Source organism: Protobothrops mucrosquamatus, unplaced genomic scaffold (genome assembly GCF_001527695.2).
Source record: "Protobothrops mucrosquamatus isolate PMUCROS unplaced genomic scaffold, P.Mucros_1.0 scaffold504, whole genome shotgun sequence".
NCBI classification, from domain to species: Eukaryota; Metazoa; Chordata; class Lepidosauria; order Squamata; family Viperidae; genus Protobothrops; species Protobothrops mucrosquamatus.
This window is the reverse complement of record NW_015386820.1, coordinates 735,520-761,637: the sequence shown is the minus strand read 5'-3', so window position 1 is coordinate 761,637 and position 26,118 is coordinate 735,520. Positions and strand designations below refer to the sequence as shown.

Sequence of the window (26,118 nt, the reverse complement as noted above, 5' to 3'; positions counted from 1 at the left end):
ATGGCTGTAGTGCAAAGAATGAACTGGTGTAGCCATCTCCTAGAGCAGTGGTGGCGAACCTATGGCACGGGTGCCAGAGGCGGCACTCAGAGCCCTCTCTGTGGGCACACGCACCATCGCCCCAGTCCTAGGCCTTCAGCTGGGTTTTATAAAACCTTTTTGCTTTAGGCCTCCGCCGCCATGTGCAAAAAAAAAAAGTTCAGTCAGTCAATTTCAACTTCTCGCGGGAAAAAAAGATCTTGCAAAGTTGGAACTGATTGATTGAACTTTTTAGTCCCACCCAGTCTGCCGTTACCACCGCAGCCACGCCCACCCAATTGGCCACACCCACCCAATGGGCCACACCCACCTGGCACTCGACGATGCCTAAGTGGGTTTTGTGTTGCAGTTTGGGCATTCAGTCTCTAAAAGGTTCGCCATCACTGTCCTAGAGCTCACTTTATAAGATGAATCTATTCAATTTCCTTCTTCCTCTTCCACATTGCTTCCCTTATGTAGTTTACTTGAGCGCTATTAGTTCATGCCGCCAGATAAACACATGGTATTGATAGCATTGATTCTGTAACCTCATGAAATAAATATGGAATTTTATAATGATAAAGCTCTATTCTTTTTTGCTTACTCTGGAAGATGTGTCAAGTATGATGGTCTCATAGTTTAGCTCCATAAGTATGGTGAAGATGTCCTATTATCTATTATTTATTGCCCTTCTACTGGAAATCCTTGAACTTTAGCTAGACATTATTATTTGTAAAAATGTAAAAAGCATTTTACTTGAGATTTTATTTTGCCACAGTTGATTTTAGTCCTTTTTAAAATGTCTGGAGACATGCTTATTTTAATAAAACAATGTAGTGTCATTGATATATGTTGATATTTCAAGAAAACAGTTTGGTTTTTTTCTCTCCTTTATGTGTGGAAAAGGAATAAGACCTTAATTAGCAGCTTATAGTGTTCTTTAATGAAAGTCTTTTTTAATCTTCAAATTTTCAGCTGTGTAAGCGTATCATTTAAGAGGTAGTTAAATAATAGGAAGGCCTTTCTCTGAACTGAAGTGACATCATTACAGCCCTTATATCAAGGGCTCTTCTGATACTGAATTTTCTCCACAGTCATGTTTATAAGAGGAGAAAATGGATTTTAATTGGCCAGTCAATCTGCATTATCCTAGCCTTGTGCTAAGGTTTTGTTATCATTTGCTTATTCAAATCATGGCAGGTCCCAAATATAATTTAAGAAGAAGAATTTGGCCTTTCATTTTCAGATTTTATGGAAGACCGTGCAGATGAACTGTTGTTTAGCAATGTAAAGCTTGAGGGCATCTGAACTTTGTGGTCTTTTGATTGAGCCCAAAAAAAATGGCCAAGCCCATAATTGCCATTGTGAAAGAGGCTATCCTCCAGAACAGAAGTTTAAGCATTGGATAAGACTGGATAGACCTAATCCTACTCCCCGTTTGACCCACTCACTGGGGATTTTGGGTCAGTCACTCACTCTTGCCCCAACTTTATTGTTGTGGGGATAAAAGGAAAGACTTAAGGTTACTTTTACCTTTGGATGGGTTATAAAAACACCTTAGCCAAGGGAAAAAGTAGATGAAAGTGGAACATAAAAAATACATTCTACATTCTACGATACGTTCTGCATTGACCTCAAGTTCATTTGAAACAAGTCTTTTATAAGACAGAATTTTTATTTAGAGTATATTGCTTTTAGGCCCTGATCAGAGTCATCCCTGGCCTAAGTAATGATAGAGACAAAATGACTTGTACAATATTAAAGCTAGAAGCAGTGAAGATACCACTCATCATACCGGAGAAATATATTAGTAAACTAAAAAATAATTTGTGTGAAATATGGTTGTAAAGCTATACCCTATTGTAAAGCAATGCCAAAGCATTGCTTTGCAGAGTGAGATGGGGGTATATTAATTACTTTATTAAAGCTTTATTTATTGTCCATATGACAATACCAATATGATAGCATTTGTTCATTTTTTGCTCCCCATTTCTTGTTTATGTTCTTACCACACAATATATCTTATATATAAATGAAATGATATTAATGATTGAATTATAATGCATCTGCCATCTCTGAGATGCTAACTCTGCAATAACAAGGTATTCTGTACATTCCTTTTATTGCTGAGGACATCGCTAGGTTTTTAGATTTAGCACACAATCTCATGGTAGAGAAATGCAAGGGAAAAAAATCTGTATGGGATATGATAGCCTTTTTGTTCAGAGAGATGCTGATCTTGAGTGAAAGATTTTCCCAGGCCCTTAAGTTGAACATTCATTAGCATTTTCACAATGGCTTGCTAATTATTCGTGGTGTTATTCCTTAGTAATTATTCCCCACCCTCTCCCATGCATTAGCTAGGGTATAGCGGAAAGTATTGTTGGATCATTTGCTGTTTCTTCAGACTCTGTCTCTTAACGTTCAGTAAAAAATGTTTTATAGTTTTAATTTAATTTATTTGCCTTGGTTTTAGATCGTATTGGACAACTGAAATATATTTTTAGAAATGCAGTGCTTTCTCTGTGCAGAAGTATGCACAATAAAGTAAATATGCACAATAGAGCAAAATTGTTTCACTAAAGAAATAACTATCTCCTGAGACGCTTGGAGTATGAAGGACTAGTGGTTCAAAAGGTTGTAGGCTAAAAATGGGAGGATGGAAAGAAAATAAATAATTTCATATAATTTGATTTAGATTTTTCTCTACGGTCTTATGTGCTGAATTTTATTATTAAAAAGATTCTCAATAACTTGTATTTTTCTTTCTTTCTAGTCATCTCAACTAGAACTCCACCTCCACCTTCACCATTGCCATTTCCACCACAAGCTATTCTTCCTCCTGCCCCATCTAGCTATTTCTCTCACCCAACTATCCGATATCCTCCTCACCTGAATCCTCAGGATACTTTGAAGAATTATTCTTATGACCCGTCCAGTCCACAAACCAGCCAGGTACTGTAACAGCCAATAATATGATCTTGGGATGAATGGTCTTGGGATGAATAGAAAAGCTGTTTCCTGTAACACATTTCATATTGGATGCTTGCATTTGTTTTTGCCCAGATTGAATCTTGTAATATAATTGAAAAATCTTCAGCATTTTGCTATCATTTAACCATATAAAAGGTGGTTGGCCACTAGTGGTTTTTGGATCATTAGCTGATTTTGGAATGATATATAGATGAGCACGCATAGCTCTTTTTTGAAAATTCTGAAGACAACATAGGATCAGAACAAGCTAGGATTTCTTTTTTTCTAAACTGGGAACTATTCTGAACGTTTGCTTTGTGTATTGTATGAAGGGACCTGGTTGAACATGTACCTTTTCCTACTTTCTTTTTTAAAATCTGCTAGATCTTTGTATTTAGCTTATAGCCATTTATGGCAGTTACTGTGCATAAAATAAGTCTGAAGTGCTTGATTCAGGGAAAAGTCAAGAATGTGCTAATGTAAACACACACAAAAAGAGCATGCAAGCCTATTTATAGTTTGCTATTTACATAAAGTCTTTTGAATTGCATACTGCTTTTCAGTATTCTGAGAATATTTGGCAAGTGTTTGATGTGGTGGAGAAAGGTAGCAGTGAACTGTATAAAAAAATTGAAGATGAAGTGGTTAGTTTTGATAAGAGCACTTGCAAATGATTACATATCAGTTCAGACATGTTTTTAGCATGGCAATAATGCAATTTTTAAACCAGAGAAGTGATTTACAAAATACTTGGTTCCAACTGCCTTATAATAATATCGTCCACATGTTGCATGTGTAAATTTGTATAATATCTGAAATATAATGTACACTTTATTGCAGTTTTTAGTTCCTATTTTTTTTGTCTCTCACATAGAATTTTCTGACAAAATTCATTTTTTATGTTGCTAAATTTCATTTGGAGTTCAGGAAGATTTTGATTGATAATGACAGTAAAGCATTTAGTTTCTAAGCTGCTTCTCAATTTTGCATTTTTCACATTAAAGTACAATCATGGCAAATGTCTATAAAAGTATTACAGAAGGATAACCAAAACTTACAAGCAATAATACAGACATGTCAAACTCGTGACGTCACGTGATATCGTGCAACGTATCAGGACAGTTTTGCCATTGCCGGCAATGGAGTGGGCGCGGCTTCTGCGTGACGTGTCCGGCCCGTGGGCCGGCAGTTTGACACCCCTGCAATAATATAAACAACCATTTAAAAATCAGCAGTACAAAGTTTATGTTCCCTTATTAGAACCAAGTATGCAGACTGAGTCAAGCAATATCTATTCTTCAGAAAGGAGATCTAGAGAATTGGAGCTAGCGGAGATTCAGAAAATTGCAAAAGCATGACTTGCTTGATATCCATCACACCTCCTTCCATAGTTTTGATATTCATGTAAGAAGAAGCATTCTGTCAAATACTTAGAATCCACATTATTTAGGGCTTTACAAATTTAAGACCAGCAGGTTTAAATTGGATTTGGAAACAATGTAAAACTCATTAGAATTCTCACAAAATTGACAATAGTGCTTTATGTACAATCCTAGTCAGCAATATTTTAATTTAACCTATCGTATGTAGCTCCACATTCAGCATGATTCAGTAGTCCTGTTTAGAAGTTGTCCAATCATATACAGGTAGTCCTGTAATAACCAGGATGGACATGCTCAAGTTATGACCATAATGGAGCATGTCCATCACAGTTTTAATTCATGGTGGTGGTAAAGCAAGTTGGTTATGTGGCTGGCCCAATTTTATGACCTTTTTTGTGGTAATTGTTAAGCAAATGATATTTGGAAGTAACTAAGTAAATGCTGTGACTGTGGTATGCTGCAAACAGCCATAAATGCAGACCAGTTGCTGTGAATTGTGTGCCTGGTCACAAGATTGGGGAGGGAAGGGGGAACAAAGTTTCAACAGTTACTAAGTTGCTGACTGTAAGTCAAGGTCTATCTGAAATACTATAGCAAATTCCTTATCTAGTTATGAATGAGGTAACCAGAGTTGTTCATATGTTCTCATTTGATTCTAGACAAATGTTATATCCAAAACAACTTCATAGTTATTATCTTCTACTTTCAGTAGAAAGATTATTTTCTAAGATAGATGATCCATCATTTCATATATATCCTTGATTCTAAAAATACGTGTTTTGCTTACTTATATAAAGCTGGAATTTAGCCACTAGGTACAATTTGAACGTTGAACTAATGAGAACTACAAACTAATACTATCCAGTAATGATACATACTAGTAATGATGGATAGCTCTGAAAAAAATATTTAATTTTTTTATGAAACTGGAAAAACTTTGAAGATAAGTTTGACCCCCTAACACAGATAATCATGGTTGAAGAATAGTCTCCCAGCACCACCTTCTGGAACATGCATATGGTTAAAGAACAGAGTAGCCTATTAATTCTGATTTGGATATTCTGGCTATTATGTATGACAGATATTTGCTTCTCCAGAAAGTTTTCATCAAGCATAACTTTTTACATTCATTTTTTAAAATAAAAATAAGCCACATTCTAAGCCAAAAGTCTCTCAGACTATGATGTGATATTCTCAAATAAGAACGCATTATAATTTTTATCACATAAATATTTTTTTCTTAGATGTTCATTATCAATATTAAATGTCAAATTTAATACATCATTAGTACTAAATTCTAATATACTAAATGTATTTTAGAGTCTAAGATACAAAATGCTGTCAGAATCATACTCTGTTATTACTATTTCTGCTGCTAAAACACAGATGGGTTAATGGTTCATAGGAATTCATTTTAGTTAGTATAACATTTCCATTAATTATAAAGTCTAATCAAGACATCAATTAGAAATCCTTAATGTTAATTAATTGTGGAAAACATATGATTTTTATTGTTGGCTTTTAGTCTAAAGTGAGGTCTTTAACTAGACATTATTACCTGAAAATGGAAATAAAGTCTGTCTTCTATTGTACATTTACTTAAGAAATACATTTCATATTAATATATACTTTTTAAATTTGGCTATATTAGCAAATTTATAATATTAAGAGCTTTAAAAAAAATCAGTATTAGCTTTCTACTTTTTGCTGTCCTGCTAATTGCATCTTTAATATTGGGAACATAATTAGGAAAGAATAATTCCCCAATATTAATGTGATTTCAGAAGATATTTCTCCCATTAAATAATTATGTGTTTATAATTTTATTAGTATTTTATTAAAATTATAGAATGGCAGAATCTGGACATTAAACTAAAGTATGGAGTTTAAATTCTTCATTGCAGTTTCTGTGATTCACACATCTGTGTCTGGTCCTACCTTCATGTAAAAATTTCTAGAGGTCAAATTTGGTAGGAATCTCTTCTCCAATTTGGAATGCATGCTCAAAGAACGCTGCTCCCATTGTTGATTATACAATGCAAGAATCTAGGAATTTTACTACTTTGTTTTTTGCAGGTCTTTTTTCTTATCTATTACTGTTTGATTTTGTTTAACTTTGGCATTTTTCTTTTTGCTCTAGCACAGTGACTATTTTGCAAATTTTACCTGCTATTCTTGTACTACATCACTTGATTTTTCAGGTGTTGCATAGAAAGTACTTCTGAAATTGTAATAATACCTGTTAAATTCTCCTGAATTAGTGCCAAATCTTGATGACTAAAAACAAGGTATATTTATGTACTAAATGAAATATCCTCTATTGACCAGCTGAGCCCATCTAGATGTTCGGAAGAGGTACTGAAATATTCTGCAATTCCTTTTGTTTAGAGCAATTTCCTAAGTTAAGGACGGATTCTGTTTCTAACTCTGTCCTTAAGCCAAAATTGTATTTAAAAAGTTATTTAATCAAATGTCATCTTATTATGAACTGCTGAAAACAGCCCAGACTGCATGCAGACCTCAGGCAGAAGTGGGAGATGTATACATGCAAGCATGGAGGTGTGCAAAGCATGAACCAAGGAGGGGGCTGGACTTGGAAATGCAATGAAGGAGCCATAGCCTCCTCTCCTGCAGTGCACCTACCTTTCTTTTCTTGAAATAGATTGGTTGGTTGTCCACCATTTTGAGTACTGCAAGCAGTCCATTTGTACCTAGGGATTGTTCGTAGTCCAGAGGTGCCTGTATTCTACAAATGTTTGTACTCAAGTCAGTAATTTCCTTATGAAAGAAATCTATAGTTGCCTAAAGACCTAGTATGTCCTAATATTGTGAAAACAATTGCTCTCTCCTTTACATTTTTATAAAATAGGACTTTGGGGAAATTATATAAACATATACAACTATATTTAGGCTGTATCGTAGAATTAGGTTAGAATTACATTCTGCAAGATTGACAACAATGTAAATACATTGGCATACAGTGATGTCAAGATTTTTATCCAGTAGATCAGTGGTTCTCAACCTGTGGGTCGGGACCCCATTTGGGGTCGATCGACCATTTCATGGGGGTCGCCAAGCAAGGCTGTCCGCCATTTTTTTGTCCGCCATTTTTTTTGTCCGCCATTTTTTCCCCCCTTTTCCGGCGGGTGCCTTACCTCCCTTGGGCTGGGCCAGCTGGTGGTCGGCCTGCTCCGTCTCTGCCGCTTGCCAGCTACACCTCGGCCGGCGCAGGGGGCGGAACCACGCATGCGTGGCGCTCTCGGGCAGGGAAAGTCCTCGACTTACGACCGGTTGGGTAGTCCTCGACTTACGACCGGTTTAGTCCTCGACTTACGACCGGTTGGGATCGCGGCATTAAAAAGGTTGAGAACCACTGCAGTAGATTGTAGTTCAAAAATTTCCTTTTTCAAAGGATCAAGCTAGTACAATGAATGGCTCTACCCAATTGCAGTTTGAGCCAAACCAATATGCATTCCATTTAAACCCATGTGATTATAATAATTTCCAAAATTCCACCTGTACAAAAACACCATATCAAATTCCATTATGCTTTTCTCACCTCACAGCATATTCATTCAATTTTGTTTTCAAGTAATTGTTGTGATGATATTGTTATTATTCGTAATGTAAAAAAATCATAGCGTGATATCTTTACTTAAACTCCCTCAACCATTGTGTAATATTAGACATTTAGATTAAGATCAGTTAAAGTTAAAACTCCTAAAGCAGTTTTTAAACTAATTTCTTGTCTTTTGATTTTTAAGATTGTCATAGCATTCTGTAAGTAGAATTCATTTAAATATATAGAACTAGCAGGAATTTATCTGTCGTTTTACAGTGTAACATTAATTGCATTTAATTCCATGTGACTAAATATGCAGGAAATTAAGGCTGCTTCTACTAAATCAAGGAATCTTTGGCTTTAGGATGATTAGTTTTGTACAGATGTATGAAATCAATATGAGCTGGTATTGATGAGTTATTGTATTGATGCTTTACTAAGGTTATTGGATCAGTGTTAATGACTGTCCTGTAAGGCAAGTTAGTATTATCCGTACAGAAACTATCCTTGGGAATTGATATGGTGAGATTTATAGTAGAGGTTTTCTGTCATTCTGCTCCATTTCTGTCATTCTGCTCCATTGGACCCCCACTCCCCCACCACTAGCATTATTTAACCTTTTGTAGCTGATAATGCTAAAACTATTCTGGTAACTGATGTAATGACACAGTTATGATAGCAGTTCATCTTTCTATCCCTTTGTTATGCAAAAAATGTGCTATGTATATTATTTTACAATGCTGAAGCACTTTATAATATTTTATAGCAAATATTTGTTAAGGTTTAGGACAAGCAATTGTTGTAGATATATTGAAAGTGCATACTAGAGAGAATAAGTTTGATCTTTAGAGAGAATTTATTTCTTGAGCAGAAATTAGTTAGAATGGAAAATGTTTTGCAAAAGCCATAAAGATTTTTATTGACACCACAATTATAACAGTAACTAGACAACTATAATAGTAAAAGCTGGTTTTGATTGGAAATATGTCTACCTCTTAAGTAAAATACTTGTGAGAATTTGAACTGTGGAAACTATTTGCATTTTTAGAAATTTAACAAGAATGTATTATAAAACATATGTGAAGTAATTAAATTTTTCTTTATTCAGGATAAAATTATTCTGTGGGGGGCATTTTTATACATAAGATCTATACAATTCAGTTTATAGAAAAGAGGTGTTAGTTTAAGTTCATTTGGGTGAAATGGTGAACTTGTTTCTTCAATTATTAAATCATTTAAAGTACAATTTTGTAAGTAGTGATGCAGAATTAAGAAGATATCTCAGAATATAATTATTGTTTGTGGAAAGCATGCTGAGAAATCCAGATATCTTATGGTTGGCATATACAGTAAAATTTCCAACCAAGATAGCCATTATTTTCTTACTAGAACTTTATGGCCAATTAGGCTAACCCACCATCCTTTGTTCCACTTTACAAAAATGAACATATGCTTAACAGGTACTTCTAAATTACAATCTGCAGTATTTTCTATATAATATATATTTCCCAATGGTTTGGATATACTGCTTTTAAATCCTCTTTTCCTGTCCATTATATTCTTCTGCTGACTGAGAATGAAAAGTTAGATTCCTCTTCAGTTGTCCTTCTGGACAGGAATTGAAACTACAAGTTCCTCTTAAATAAATTGATATAATTGTTAGTGTTACCTTTGTGTGATTCAATGAACAGCTGTTTCATGATTAGTGTGGGGCTAGTTAAGCAAATATTTATTAGAATACCCTATTTTTCCCTTGTACTATTTTTTTCATGACTTATTTTCTAGTTGAATGATTAGTTATCTGAATGTGTTGCCAGTTGTTTTTACAGCTGAACTCAAATTCTGCAAGGGCATTTTTCTGTTGGTCTTTTTGGGGAATAAGTGTGAAGGAGTAGCATATTCTTGTATTATTATTTGGTGCCCTTAAATAACAAAGGGGAAACTCCTAGTAAATTTGCAAGAGATTTCAGTAGCTGCATAAAAACTAAAGCACACATTGTGAAATAAAGAACATGTTAACAATGTTGGAAATTCAAAAACACCGCCATACCTTATTCTTAGCAATGGTAGCATAATAATTAACATAATATTCATTCCTGCATAATCAACTAGGTGTTTGAAAGTGGTCATTGTGAAATTTGTGATGAAAACAAGTGAAAGAAAAGAGAGTTCACAAATCAGTGGTTATGTTTGGAAGCTTGTTCATTCATTTAGTGGTTATTTTTTTTTTATGTGAAGCAAAAAGAAAACTAACCATTTGTAGTCCAGAAGAGTATCCCTTTTTTTTGAAGTACAGAAGTTTGGGACAGGAGACTGATTGTTGTATATTGTTAAAGATAGTTGTAGTACTTGACTGGATCTATTTAATTAATTAGAACTTTTTTTTTTGCCAACAGAATGGATTCAGGAAGTTAATGAGACTAGTATTACCCATGCATTCCTTGAAATATAATTCTTGTTAAAACAAAATTTTTTTTTGTAGGGAACATACTTTTATAGTGTTAGCAAAAGTTAGAAAACGTAATAGGAAACACAGAGAATAACCAAAAGTGCTAAATATACAAAGTTATATTGCAGTGACCAATTATTATAAAAGTAAATTTTAAAAAATGTAGACATAGGTAGAACAGTGTAAAGAAAGATACTAGATTCAGCTGAAGGACTGCAAATATTTTTCTCTTTTAAAATAATGAAATGCTGGTTTGCTTGAATTAGAAATGAAACATCAGTGACTATATTTATATATTCACACATGTAGGATGGTTAGTTTTTGATTGACCATATAACAAGAGGACTCTGGGATAGAATACGACCTATTTAAAAGAAAACAAAGAAAATAACAAAGAAAACAAATAAAAATATACCAATATTTGATAAAAACTAAAATATTCTGTATGCATGTTTTCCAGATTAAATGTTGCTGGCCTACATACTCTCATTAAATATCTAAGTTTGGTTGACATCAATAATCCATGACCTGTTCCACATTATGTATTTAGATTTGTATTGGCTGAATAGATTGCAATTCTCCATCTTTTGTGTCTGAATATGTCAGTGGTTCTCAACCTATGGGTCGCGACCCCATTTGGGGTCGATCGACCATTTCACGGGGTCGCCAAGCAAGGCTGTCCGCCATTTTTTTCCCCTTTTCCGGCGGGTGCCTTACCTCCCTTGGGCTGGGCCAGCTGGTGGTCGGCCTGCTCTGTCTCTGCCGCTTGCCAGCTACGCCTCGGCCGGCGCAGGGGGCGGAACCACGCATGCGTGGCGCTCCCGGGCAGGGAAAGTCCTCGACTTACGACCGGTTGGGTAGTCCTCGACTTCGACCGGTTTAGTCCTCAACTTACGACCGGTTTAGTCCTCTACTTACAACCGGTTGGGGGTCGCGGCATTAAAAAGGTTGAGAACCACTGGAATATGTAGTCAGTGTGATTCAGAAATTATGTCCTAGGTAAGTCTTCCTTTATGCTTATTGAAATAGATGTTGACAACAAGCACCAATATTCAATCTCTCTTTTGCATAATTTCATTTTCCATTTCTGTAATCCCAGCTTCCCTTACTTCCCCAGTTTTTGCATTCAATTAGTTGTACTATGTCCAACTAGTGCTTTTTTTCTAAAAAAAAAAAAGTGCCGGAACTCACACACGTCATACAACCCACCTTGCCTACCCTACAAGGTTCCATCCAAAAAAGATGCCGGAACTCCGTTCTGGGCATTCTATGAGAAAAAAAGCCCTGTTTCTACCATTGATATGATTCATGAATTCATGCATTTATGCATGATTGGTGCATTAACCTATATCCCTGGGTAGCCATTATTTGCAGTAGAAGTCACTCTGTCATTTAGAAAAAGTTATAGTTCAATCCCTAGTAGTGCCTTTTTTTGAGTATATAAATATGATAGACAGACAGATGGATAACCCGTTCAATAATAAAGATGTATTATCGTTGAGAAATCCTGGAGAATTAGTGTTTTCGACCAGCTATGTATCTTAATTTCATGAATCCAGTTCACATTTAACTAGCTTGTTAATCAGCATATGATAGGCTAATTTGTCAAATAATTTATTCACATCAATTTATATTAGGCATACAACATTTTCATATTCTATTAAGGAAGTTACTCAGTTAAAAATATGTCTGGCAAGATTTGTTCTTAACAAAAGCAATACTAACTTTGGATAATTACCACACTTTTTTCAAGGTACTTATGGATCAATTGCTTTGATGTGTGTTCTAAAATTTTCCCAGCCACTGATATCTAGTTGACTCATCTATAGTTTGATAGATCTCTTACTTCTACTTTTTTTAAGGTGAAGCAATATTTGCTTCCTGTCTTTTGTCATTTCACAAATTCTCTGTCTCTCTTGTCTCTCTGTCTGTCAGTCACTCACTCACTCACTCACTCATAAATGAAAGTGGAGAGAGTTCTTATTAAATTTGCCGATGAAACAATATTGAATGGAATAGCTAATATACTACAACTGAAATTAAATTAAAAATGACCACAATGTTAGAAAGTTTGAGTCAGAGTAATGACAATTCTTCACTTAGGAAGCAGAACTCAAATGGACAGGTAGAAGTAGGGGACTACTTGGCTACTATGTAGTAACTGTCTACTGCAAACTCAATATATGTGGCTGCCCCCCCCCCCCAAAAAAAAGCAATGTTAGCTTGCATCAGGAGAAATATATTTCCCAACAATAGGAAATAACTATTTAATTATAGTTTGCTTTGTTAAGATCTTACATTGAATTCTGAGTCTATTTTTGGAAACACTTTTAAGAGATTCAGAAAAAAATAAAAAAATTAGTAAAGGGCGGTTAGAATGATTGGAAGTATAAACAAGTTCTCTGAATAGATACTGAAGGAGCTGGATATCAGAAAGGATGACATTTTCCTAAAAGGTTGATACATACAAGAAAATAAAGAATCTTCATATGATCTGTACTGCAATCATACTTATAAACATATGGTTTAAAATAGCCCATTCAAATCAACTTGTATTTATTTATTTCTGAAACATCCAATTTAGTATGCTTGGTGTACTTTCATTAGGCATTAGAATCTATTCTGAAACATGAGCATTACAGATACATGCAGAATATATTTGTTAGTGGTAAATATAGTAGGGATGTGCAAATCCTTCAAGAAATGCTTGACAAGCTATAGAAATGCAATGGGATCAAGGCAATAATTATATAATATAATAATTTTATTAACTAAGTACATGTATTTGAATCACCAAACAAGCTATATCTTTTAAAGTAGCTGCTATGTGACACTGCCTAGTGTGACACCAAGTGACTAGGTATGCACATCCATGCAGAGATTGACAGAAACAGCTTGTAAAGCAGTTACACAAGCTTGGAAAAAGATGTGGTAGTGTTCAAATGTTAACCAAGTTTACTTCTTAACTAGGTTTTTGCAATATTTCAAGTTCAGTGCTCCATTTTTTGATAATTACACCGTTTAATAAAACTGGCTGCCTGTTCCGTTGACCAATGCCTATTTTTGCTATTTGTGGAATTATATGAAAACAACATAGTCTAATGTAGAAAACAACATAGTCTACTGTAGAACATCAGGCATTTGTCACCTATAATCCAGGAATGGAGCAGAGCTACATTCTGACACCGCTTCTTTTAAAATTTTATATTAACTCACAGACTTAAGCCATAATGAAACCCAGATTTCAACCCTCCATATTAAGCAGTAGTTCTGCTACATTCAATACATGCTGAAACTATACTCCAAAGCAGTCTTTGTGTTATATTTTCTGAAAATAATTCCTCATTACCATGCCTGGAGATTAATAGCCCTAACATAAACCAAATCAATGTCTTCAGATATTTGAGCATAAAACTCCAAATATTGGGTACTTCAGCTCATCAGTAATGGGAGAACAAAACTGGGTCCCAAAATTTGCAAATGCAGTTTTACATTCTGCCAATCACTGTGATGATCGCTATGATAATTTTCAGGACAAAGTGTCAGTCACTTGCTTTATAACACAGAGATTTGCTTCATGACTTAGCCTGAATCAAGGGAGGGAAAGGGTCCCACTCTGTAGTCGTGAATCCTTGCTAAGTCTGAATGCAGTGGCAACCTGCATGGGACTTTGCCACCTGACATACTGGTTCAGATTGTTTTAGGTAATGCTTTAGTCTCCCTGCCAAGGAGCAATTTTAGAACTTTGGGAAATAGTGGCAACCTCACACATTTACAGTGCAAAGAGTTTTTAGACTATTACTCTACCGTACTTGGCCCTGAGAGGGTCTGGTCCACCTGAAACAAAAGGTTTTTGATTCTAATTTTCAGAACAATCTAAGTAACGCCCTAGTGACAAATGCAGCAGACCTGTTAGGAGGCCGTTTTCCAATGCTAAGCATTTAGCAGACATTCTTTGCTAATCTTATAGGACAGTGATGGCGAACCTTTTAGAGACTGAGTGCCCAAACTGCAACCCAAAACCCACTTATGCATCGTCGAGTGCCAGGTGGGTGTGGCCCATTGGCTGGGTGTGGCCCATTGTGTGGGCGTGACTGCGATGGTAATGGCAGACTGGGTGGGACTAAAAAGTTCAATCAATCAATTCCAACTTTGCAAGATCTTTTTTTTTCCCATGAGAAGTTGAAATTGACTGATTGAACCTTTTTTTTTTTGTACATGGCGGCGGAAGCCTAAAGCGAAAAGATTTTATAAAACCCAGCTGAAGGCCTAGGACTGGGGCGACGGCGCGCGTGTCCACAGAGAGGGCTCTGAGTGCCACCTCTGGCACCCTGCCATAGGTTCGCCACCACTGTCATAGGAGAACATTTATTGAGTTCCACTTTCATGTTTTGCCATCCTCATTTGTGAAAAAGTAGATTTAATAATATTTATGCTTGAAAGAGACTCCACCCCTGTTGCAGGAGTCTTTTTAATATGATTTTGTATGTTCTTTTACACATGACAGGATCACCCAACACCCTCTATCCTTTTCACAGTATCACTAACTACTCTTAACTGAGTTGTATCTTTGGATATTTCTAGATGGGTTGCCAAATTTATTTCAGTTGCTATTGCTACTAGATGCTCAATTGTTCTTCATTTAAACAGTTTTTGTATATTTATGACCAGTTTTATTTAATCATCAGTAAATGAAAGTAAAGCATTTTAAAACCTTATGGCTATATTTCTGTTGTTTAAAAATTAGAAACAATGCAGAGAAAATGCTGGGAAGAATAATATTTTAGGGTGGAACAAAATATTGCAAAGATACTGTATAAGAGACACCTAAATTTCTTTTTGTCAGCCTTATCGGGTACACCAGGCTGGATAAGCTAATTCTACTTTATTATAAAGCTACATGAACAAAATCATGCAAGTCTGAAAGTACAATGGTCCCATCATCATCTTTATAGCTTAATAATTTAGGGATGGTATATCCAGAGCATCTTGCTCTTCCCACTATGCAGCTGCGAAGATATTTCCTCTTATTTGACCGTTCCCAAGGCAGTATATCTTCCAAGGTCATTCCCATATACCATTACACTTTTGGACTCTAATCCTTTAAAGACTGGTAAAATATACCATATAGTCACATGCCATACATCACACTTGAATACTGTAAATATTATGTTCATGACTCTTTTAACATCCTGTAACATTAAAAAGTATTATAAATTTCATTTAAAGTGATACTTCACCCTACAGTTAAGCATTTAAATATCATTGATGTCAGTAGGTATTAAACATAACTTGCATTATCTCTGGTCTTGCCAGTAATTACCTGTATTTTTTGTACTTGTGCAAGGATTCACATACCAAAGGGTACATTGTATAATTAAAATTCAAATATCAAAAGATAATTGAACCAGGAGAATTCTGTAGTTGGGATATAGTACCCGTATAATTGTCAGCGTCAGAGACCAATGTCAAATACCTCTTGATAATTAATTTCTTGAATATTAATTTCAGTTAATGCAGTGTTTGTTAATTGAACTAATTTATTAAATAATTTGCTGACTTTTATCTGTATTTTTAGCATTGTTGTATGTTTGTAGTGGTATTATGCAATTATGTCATATTTCTAGTTTATTACACAGACACTCTAAGTAAAATAAATATATTTAAACTTTAAACATTAGTTGTGATAGATGCAATACTTATGTTTTATACATATCAGCCTGTATACAGATCATATATTGTATCAGCTTGATTCTGCTGCTGATTCTATGTAAATAAGTAATGCACTAGCTCTCTCAACTATGGCAGAAATTTATGTTCCAGGAACCTTAGGTGTTTGATCCATTTTCATGATGTAAATAATTTTTATTATTTTAAAATTAAATGTGTGCTTAGGAGCTACTGTATAGACCTTAAACTAATTTGCATGTGTCTGCATGCATCTCCTCTCATAAAACCTACGTTTAAAAGGTAAGGGAATTAAAAACAGAATAAAATAAAATAAAGCAAAGAATGTATAGAGCAAGCAAGTATAGTCAAACATAGAGTATACACCAAAACAAAAATCAAATCAAAACAAAACAAAAACAAATGGGACTTAACTGTTATTAACATTCACCTCTAATATCACTTCATTTATTTGTTAGTGAGTTTTGTTATTTATAGTTTCACTCTGTTTTATTTCCTGGGTCCTACATTGTGTAAGGCTAATATATATAATGTTGGAAGAGTACTGTAAATTTTTGTAGATTTTATGGCTGCACATATTTTGGAATGGTTACAATCTTAGAATTAACAAAATAAACATTTAATTAATATATTTCATGATATATCATGTTTGTGCTCAGCATTCAGCAACATCTATATTGAAGCTCCCAGAAAGTTGGAAAGTAATTTTTCATTTGTTCAGAGATGACAACTAGAATATAATACTTCAAAATAGCTGGATCATACATCTGCAGTACAATGTGTGTACATTATTAATAAATAATCTCTCTGGAGCTCAATTGGTGACTACATATATGTGCTTAAGTTTTTTTTAATCATACCTTCTATTTATCATTAAACAAATATTTATATATTTAGTTTTAATCACACCATTTCTTATATCTACTTCATGTGTCATGCACAGGCAATGGTATAGGTTTTTAGAAGCATTTTATCAGTATTTTGATATGAACACAAATGGATTTGCCGGGGCATTCTTTAATGAACAATCTAGATTTTTAGGCATCCTTTTAAAGTAAATAGTTGAAGCAATAAACATAAAATGGTTGATTCTATTATATACCAATCTTACTTAGTAATCAAATTAATTTTACTACAGTTAATTTAGTGCAATTGACTATTCTTTAATTATATGGTTAACCTACAGTGTTGTTCCTCTTACTGAACTAATAGACATCTACATTTGTAATAGGCAGTACTTGTGCAATAATTAAACTCTCAGACTATAATATTAATATCAAATTTGTAGAGGGATTCTGGTAGGTGTCCCAGATCACTGTATTAGGAATCCTCTTTTATTCCTTGTTACCACTGAATAACATGTGAAAAAAATAAGTACACCCCATTTATTTTTTAAAAACTTTTTCAGCATATTTCAACATAGAGATGTTTGATCTTTAGTTCAACAATATTGTTAGATAAAAAAAAACACAAGACAAAACAAATATCATTCCACCTTTTACATTTTGTAGTCCATTGTGGTGGTGGTGGTATTATTATTATTAGTGTATGATGTTGTTAGGACATGCTTGCGGGCTTTCCAAGGTGCGCCACAGGAAGGCAAGCTGGCTTCACAGTAGAAAGTAAAATAAGTCTCTTCCTGCAGTATCATCTAAGGCAGGGGTGTCAGACTGCCGGCCCACGGGCCGGTTTCATCATACCGGAGCCGTACCCACCCCATTGCCGGCAATGGCGAAAAAGCTCTGATACGTCGCACGACGTCACGTGACGTTGCGAGTTTGACATGCCTGATCTAAGGCCTTTTCCTTCACCAGAGCTACCTCACAAACTAGTGTCTCAACTGGCAAGGTTCCAAACCAACAGGAATCTGACTGCCTGCATGGAGTACCTATTTATCTACTCACATAGAACATGCTTTTGAACTGTAAGCTGGACAGATGCTGAGGCGAATGACAGGAGCTCATCCCCGCCACACGGTGCTAGGACTCAAATAACTGGAGTGGAGATCATCTCCAGCATCATTAAGTCACTAAGGCACCACGGTTCAATCCATTGTGTAATTTAAATAAACAAAATGTGCATTTCACATGTAGAAAAAGTAGGTATGCACTTAATTTTTACAGAAAATACCTAAAATAAGAATCAAATGTACTAGATCAGGTGCATGTGATCAGGTCTTCATTAGGGAGGAATTGGAAGGAACCGGCCTTATTTAAACCTCAAACATTTACTTTAATTTGTTTTTTGTTGTTAACGTGTGCAATATCACCAGATTGAAAGAGGGTTTGAGAAAGAAGGTTAGTGATGCCTATGGGAAGAGATTTAAAATGATCTCCAAACAATTGGACATCAATCATTCCACTGGCCATCTACAAGTGGGAAATATTTCAAACAACTGCCAATTTGCCATTGCTGAAGAAATTTGCCCTGGCTTTCTCAGCAAGTTTAGTCTGAGAGTAGAACACAAGATACTGAAAGAAGTCTCTAAAAACCCTAAAATGTCATCATATGACCTTCATCATATGGTTGTTGCTAGGATTGATGTCCCAAGTGCACAAGTCTACTGTTAGAAAAAATCTGCACAAATTAGATCTACATGGAAGGCATCCCAGGAGAATAGTTTTGTTGTCCAGAAAGAACTTCAAGGCAAGACTAAAGTTTGCTCATGAACATCTAGGCAAAGTCCAGCATTTCTGGAACAATGTGCTCTGGAAAGACAAGGCAAAGATAGATTTGTTTGACAGTATTTCACCAGAAAAACTGATACCAAAGATAAAGCTTGGTGGTGGAAATGTTATAGTTCAGGCTGCTTTGTTGCCTGGATTCTTCATTGCATCAGAGGATGCTTGAGGATAATGTGAGACCATCAGTCAGAAGATTGAAGCTCAACCCAAAGCGAACCTTGTAATATGACAGTGACCCTAAATATTTCAGTAAATCTACCAAGGAATGGCTGGAGGAAAAAACAAAGGAGAAATTCAAGTTCTTTAATGGCCAGATCAGGACCCAGATGAAACCTGTCAACCTCCTTTGTTCAGCTGAAAAAAAAAATCATGGGTTTGTGGGAAAAAAATTTTCCCAGTCTATGTCAGAGACTGATATATAGTTAGAAGAAATATCTGCTTGAGATTGTTTCTGCCAAAGGGCCAGATATTAAAGTCAAGGGATGTACTTGCTTTTTCCATAAAGCAATGGCAGAAGGAAATGGTACATTTGTTAAAGTTTGGTTGAATAAATGCTTTTTATTTTTCATAGTTTTTTTGTTCAATTACATCACCTTTATTTTTATATGTTGCTTGAATGAAGGTAACATGTCAGAAAAGAAAAAAAAAATACATGGGGTGTGCTTACTTTTTTTCCACAACTTATTAGAGTTTTTCAGTCATCTACATAAGATCAGCAGAATCTAATGATAATATTTGGGTTCTTCTCGCTGGTTTATTTGTTTGATGTTGCCAAACATTTAGGATCAATAACACGGCTTTACTAGTTAGTCTCTTATATGATAAATAGGTGCTTGAGAAAATTATGTTCATAAAAAAGTTGCACAAGCTTTAAACGCACCCACATTAAGACTGCAGTTGTATGCAGAAAGAAAGATTTGTAAATCAGAGTGATACTCTACAGCTATAGAATTCTGGATGCCCTAAGAAGGCATGATGTATGTATTTCACAAGGCATTCTTCTGGTTTTGTTTTGTAGCCTAACAGCAGTGGTCAAGTAGTAGGGAAAATGCCTGGCCATTTTACTCCAGTTTTGGCACCCTCTCCCCATCACAGTACGATGAGACCTGTGACCCTGACTATGACAGACACTAAGCCCATCACTACATCCACTGAAGGTGAGGCATCTTCACCTACAGCAACCAGTAAGTATTTTGCCTAGGGAAAATCAATGTCCATCAAATGATCAAAATACTTTCCAAGTCCGGCCAGTAAAGGCACCTTTTCCTCCTATTTGACCAAGTAGACGCTCACAGTTAATAATATAACATCATGATAGTTTTACAGTTAGTCCTCAATTTAACAATTACAACTGAGACCAAAATTTCCATTGCTAAGCAAGACAGCGGTTAAGTGAGTTGTGTCCAATTTTTGCCACTGTTGATAAGTGAATCCCACTTGTTAAATGAATCTCGTGGTTGTTAAGTGAACCTGGCTCCTTTCCATTAGACTTTGTTGGAAGTCAGCTGGGAAGCTTGCAAGTGTCAATCACATGACCCTGGGACCCTGCAATCGTAAATACACGCTGGTTGCCAAGCACTCAAATTTTGATCGTGTGACCATGGGGATGCTGTTATAGATATAGTATAAGTCCAAAGACCAGTTGTAAGTCAGCTTTTTTAGTGCTGTTTACCTTTGAACAGTCATTGAACAAATGATTGTAAGTTGAGAACTACCTGTACTCTACAGTTATTAAAAGTCAAATTACTCCGCAATCCTTCTGATAGCGCAACCACAGTAAAGAGGATAACTAATTTGACCAACAACTGCCAACAGAAAATTAAAGCACATTCGGTTTTTAAATTTAAGATGGACATTCTGACAACATTCAGAAGCACAGTCAAGATTTATAGCTGCAAAACTGCTGACATCTGAAATCCAGAGAGAGGAAGAGATCCAGCCATTGCTCCTAAGTGAGCTTTCTTGAAAGCAGATCTTGTTCCACAACATTAGACCCAATTAGCATAAGTGTTTTTATTCATTAGAATAATGAGAACCCTTCGGAATATCTCTATTTGAAGAGATTTAAAAACCTCTGTGTAGCACTCATTCATTTATTGTGTTCAAAACTGTGGTTTTTATCCTATAGTCTTCAATGGAATTGCAGTTTTAGAACAATACTCTAACCTTGCTTGAATCAAATTTCAATATTAAACATTTCAACAAATTGCAACATTACAGTAATCATATTAAGTCTGCTGGAATGTTGGTTACCATCCATTTGCTGTAACAGCTCACCATAGCCTATGCAATGGACAGTTTCAAACACAATGGTAACTAATGATATGAAGATAGTGGCATGAAATTTGCACACTGAATTATATATACAGTACATTCATTTATTTTCTTACTCATTGCTTCCACTTGGTTTTGCCACCACTTGGAAATACATCTTACTAGTTTCATAAAACCATTCAAGTAGTCCTTGAATTAACCTGCATTTTAGTTGAGATGTATTTTTGCAATTATAGAACAAACATTAATTTATTGACTATAATTCATTTAATAAGTATTTGCAATCAGTGTTATGTCAGATGATTTGATAGGGCGTGCATAAGCATTTAAATTAAAAAATATTTAAAAGGGGGGTGGGAAACATGTCATCCCCCAGATGCTGCTGAAACAACTCCCAGCAACTTCAGCTATTATGTCATAAGAGTTGCAGGACCTCACATCAAAGTCCATAGATTAACATCCCTACTTGTTAAACCAGTAAGAAAAATGATACCAATTGAACTAAGTCTGAAATGTACTCATTGTTGTAAATAATGAAATGGAGAGTGAAAATAAGAACAGCAATCCTGTGTGGGATGAAACAGCTTCCATTCCACTGAAAAAGTGGTAGAGAAGAAATTTTTCCTTAACCAACTTTTTAAAACAGCCAAATTTCTATGTGGTTGCATGGGAGAAAAGTTGTTTTCTGGCAAAAATCTCAGATTCTTCTGCCAGCAATAGATTTAAGCCTGTGGATTTTTTTGTAAGTGGATTTTTTTGTAAGTTGACATACAGTGCATCCAGGTCCCTGGCAGAGGCTCACTCTTGGTTGATAGTAACCGCTATAAGCGCTGTTTCAGAGAGTTAGATTGGTTCTACTATGATTAATCTAACATTAGTATAAGGTAATCAGGTATAAGGTAATCATTTCAAAATGATTTATCTTATAATTTTTCATTTCTGAAATTCACCCTTTGAAGCAGGAAAGAAGCTTTTAATGATCCAAAGTACCACATCTATCAGAACAGAATGGGAATATGGTTCAGATTTGATTTGGTTGTTAGAGCTTTCATTAAATCTTACCAATGTTCCATCTCTACAGACCACTTAGGAACCATTATTCAAATAATACGTTAAATAGTGTTAAACGCACATAGGGAATATTAAACGTAATAGTATTTCTGTGAGGATTCATTATAGGTCTTCAAGAGAAGAAGCATATTACAATAGCAAAATATAAATAAATTTTATTTCTGCATGAAGATTTTACTTTTTCAGTGGTAATTATTTAATGTGTACATTTTTAATGTATGAAAAATGGAACAGATGACATCTAAAATTGATTATAGTTCATATTTCCTTTTATTGAAGAGTGTCACTGCTATCTAAGAGATAGTTTTACTGAGGAATATACTCGCATTTAATTCTAATAAATCAGTGCTTATAAGATCTGTGGCACAAAAAGACACCAACTTTATCTCTAATTATATATTTTTGGCTAAGTATTACATGTCAAAGTTGATCTACTAAAACTTTTAATGAAAAAAATATTAAAATGATTCTTCCCATTACAATTAAGAACACCCATATTCCTACATCATTTATTGTAGCTCTTCAGTGGATTTTTAATGGTAATTCTTTAAGAAATTATATTTGTATTATTTTGCAAAAAGTTAGTCTGTATTTTTGAAATTAGTCCACCTTTTATTTACTTATCTTTCATTCTTTAATGATTTGGTTATGGCAGTCAAATCTTTATAAAATTATGGATACAGTGACTCAAATTTAAGAAGTGGTGCAAAACTACCAATTTCATTCAGTAGACTACAGGTAGTCCTCAGTTTATGACAGTTGGAATCAGAATTTCCATTGCTAAGCAGAGGAGTTGTTAAGTGAGTCATGCTGGATTTTATGACCTTTTTTGCCATGGTTATTCAGCCAGTCACTGCAGTTGTTAAGTGAATCATGCCTTCAATATGTGAATCCAGTTTCTGCCCTTGACTTTGCTTGTTAGAAGCCAGCTGGGAAAATTGCAAATAGTAATCAGATAAACACTGGTGACTCTGATACCATCATAAATATGTGCTGATTGTTGGGAGTCTGAATTTTGATCATCTAACCATTGGGATGTTGCAACAGTTGTAAGTGCGAAGACTGGTCATAAATCACTTTTGTAAGTGTCATTGAAACTTCACGTACATGATTAAACAAAAGAAAATGTTAGGACCCCGAACCTCCTAGGCTGAAGATCAGTTTTTACACTGTCTTTTCTTCACGTACTTAATTTTGAATAGTGATCATAATATTATAGTTTCTGCCAGTTATTTAAAATAATTAGCTCTCCCTGGAAAAAAATCATTGATGCCACATAAAAATAACTCTTAAATCAACATGTACATTTTGTATATAATAGTATTAGAAGCAATGTACCTTGTACCCATACTTACACAAAGTCTTAAGGATTAGTTTTACCTTGCTTGTGCCTCCACTAGTAGAATTCTAATATAAAGTGGTGAAAGAAGATAAGAATCAGATTGAATTAACTTCTCTTCAATGAAACTGGGAAATAATTAAATGATTTGGAAACTTTATTACTGATAATGTAGTTCTATTTTCGTGCAGATTCCATTGAAGTCAATAGGCAGGCTTGAATTATACCCTTAACCAAATTCATGCTTCATAATTCTGAGTCTTTCATAATTGAATAATATGAGGTAGGTTTCTATCTTTATCAATATGTTTTGTTCTTCCTTAATCAGCCTATACAGCTTCAGGTACATCCCAAGCCAATCGATATGTGGGACTAAGTCCAAGAGACCCTTCCTTCCTACACCAGCAACAGGTGGGCAAGTTTCACATAGGTATTATCAATGAAAAATACAAATATTTGCAGCAAGTTCATTCATATTTGCTATCACTGAATTTTAGTGTAGAACAGGATCTCAAGGGATTCAGTAGCTTTAGGAAGATTGTAATACTGTATAGGAAACCTCCTATATTTACCTGCTAAACCTTTTATGAATCTAGAAAGCAGAAAAAAATGCTCAGAATCAAGGAAAATTGATTCACTAGCTATTTTTTTCCATTTCAGTTTTAAACATTTAAAATGTTCTGTGTTAGCATCAAGTAATTCCAAAAGAAAAATTATATAATTGGATTATATTGCAGAACATCCTGATTCCTAGATTAGGAGGATTAAAGTGCTTTGTTGATACTTGTAATATAAGTTGTAATATAAGTTATATTTCTAGTAGGATTTTATATCTCACATCTCATTAATACTGGGTATCTAATGCAAATAATTTCCCCCAAAATGAAAATATAGTTTTAGGGTAGTGGTATATTAAAAAGTGCTATGCAGGGACACCCAGGAATTTATTTATTTATTTATCTTGTGTATTTGGCCACCCATTTCACAGAAGCGATTCTGGGCAATGTACATTACAAAGAAGAAAATTGAATTCTAGTTATCCAAAATTAATATATATTGTTCATGATAATGAATACAGCTTCCTTTCATTGAACTTTGGTGGGCATTTGTTCTTGTGAACCTTTCTTGTGATATAGTGGGATACTGCAGTGATGAATTTGGAAATATTTTTTGTCCTCCATGCCGAAGTGTGGTATTTTGTTCTTGTTGTTCAGTTGCTAAGTCGTGTCTGTCTCTTTGCGACCTTACGGGCCACAGCACAAAATCAACAAAATCCATAAACTTGATAGACTAGGATAAAATACTTTGGATTTTAAATCCCATCATCCTCTCTGGTATGTCCAGCAGTAAGGGATTACGAACGTGGTAAAACAGAGGTCTCCAACCTTTCCAGGCTTGAGGACCGGAGGGAAGGAGAGCAGCTTCAAAATTGGTATGTGCGCGCGCGCACACACATGGGACCACACACACTGGTGCAGCACTAGCAGCTCCACTCACGCATGTTGCATGTATGCTGGTGCTGTGCGCATGCACGAATGGCTGTGCACCCCCCACGGCGGCTAGCAGCCCATTTGCGCATGTGCGAAAGCCACACAAACCACCCAGGCTAGCAGTGCATGCGCAAACGGGGCTGTGGGTGCTAGTGCGAGTGGGGGGAATGCGTGCCCATGTGTGTGTGCACCAGCCAGCTGTTTCCACGGCCCACTGGCCAAGAGCTCGTAGCCCGGGACAGGTTGGGGACCCCTGGTCTAAAACATCTAGAAGGCACCCATCCCTATATTAAACCACATTATATTGAAAATGCTTGGATATAGCAAGGGTTGGTGTTTATTTTGTTTTGTTTATTTGTGAAAGTATTAGTGAAAGATACTAAAATATTAAATAGGTATTAGCTATTTAAATCACTACTTTTCTTATATGATACTTATGCTTTGATAAAGATTACACTGTATCAAGATAGTTTATAAAGAAATATAAATGAAACTTAAATAGGAATAGTTTCTAATTACATAAGTAGATACAAGACATTTAAAATTGCAAATGATGTTTAATTAGGAGCTGTAGTGTCCTGGACTTGTTTCCGTCAGCAAAGCTGTAGTAATACCACTGCTTGTGATTATGGATTTTTAAAATTTATCCTGTCCTGCATTATATTATTATTATTATTATTATTATTATTATTATTATTATTATTATTATTATTATTATTATTATACTTCTTACTGCATTTTGTCTTTATGACATTAAGAAGATATAAATATCTCCCTTATTTTTTCACAGTAAAGATAGTAAAGACAGCTTCATTCAATTGTTTCTAAATTGGTTGAATATTCTTACTCTGACACTGTAGTCAGAATGAGTTTTGCACAGTGCTTTCCATATAACTGAAATAATTTGAAGTGTGTTGAGCTGAGAATGATTGGCCCCAAGAAAATAAAGTTACCCAAATTTCCATGACAGAGGAAAGATTAGAAATCATGGTTCGTCCAGGTTCTAGTTCAAAACTTTAATCATGTAGAAGTATATATAAACAGGATATATAGAAAATAAAAATATTGTATAAATCATAATTTTGGGCATGGAGCTATTTAAAACATATTCCCTAAGCTCATGTAAAAATAGTAAGATCCATATCAATATTTATTTAAATAGAATTCTATTAAACAGTATTAAACAAT

At 34.9% G+C, this 26,118-nt stretch overlaps 1 protein-coding gene across 6 annotated transcripts in view; it reads left to right on the top strand.

Moving 5' to 3' along the window:
* NFIB (nuclear factor I B) overlaps positions 1-26,118 on the top strand; it is a gene marked incomplete at its 5' end in the record, with an annotated part of 74,624 nt that overhangs the window by 25,986 nt on the left and 22,520 nt on the right. For 2 of the 6 annotated variants that reach the window (XM_015816813.1, XM_015816815.1), the window contains 3 exon segments: positions 2,795-2,973; positions 19,775-19,913; positions 23,769-23,851. In XM_015816813.1, the coding sequence (XP_015672299.1) occupies positions 2,795-2,973; positions 19,775-19,913; positions 23,769-23,851 (401 nt within the window). 6 annotated transcript variants of the gene reach the window in all.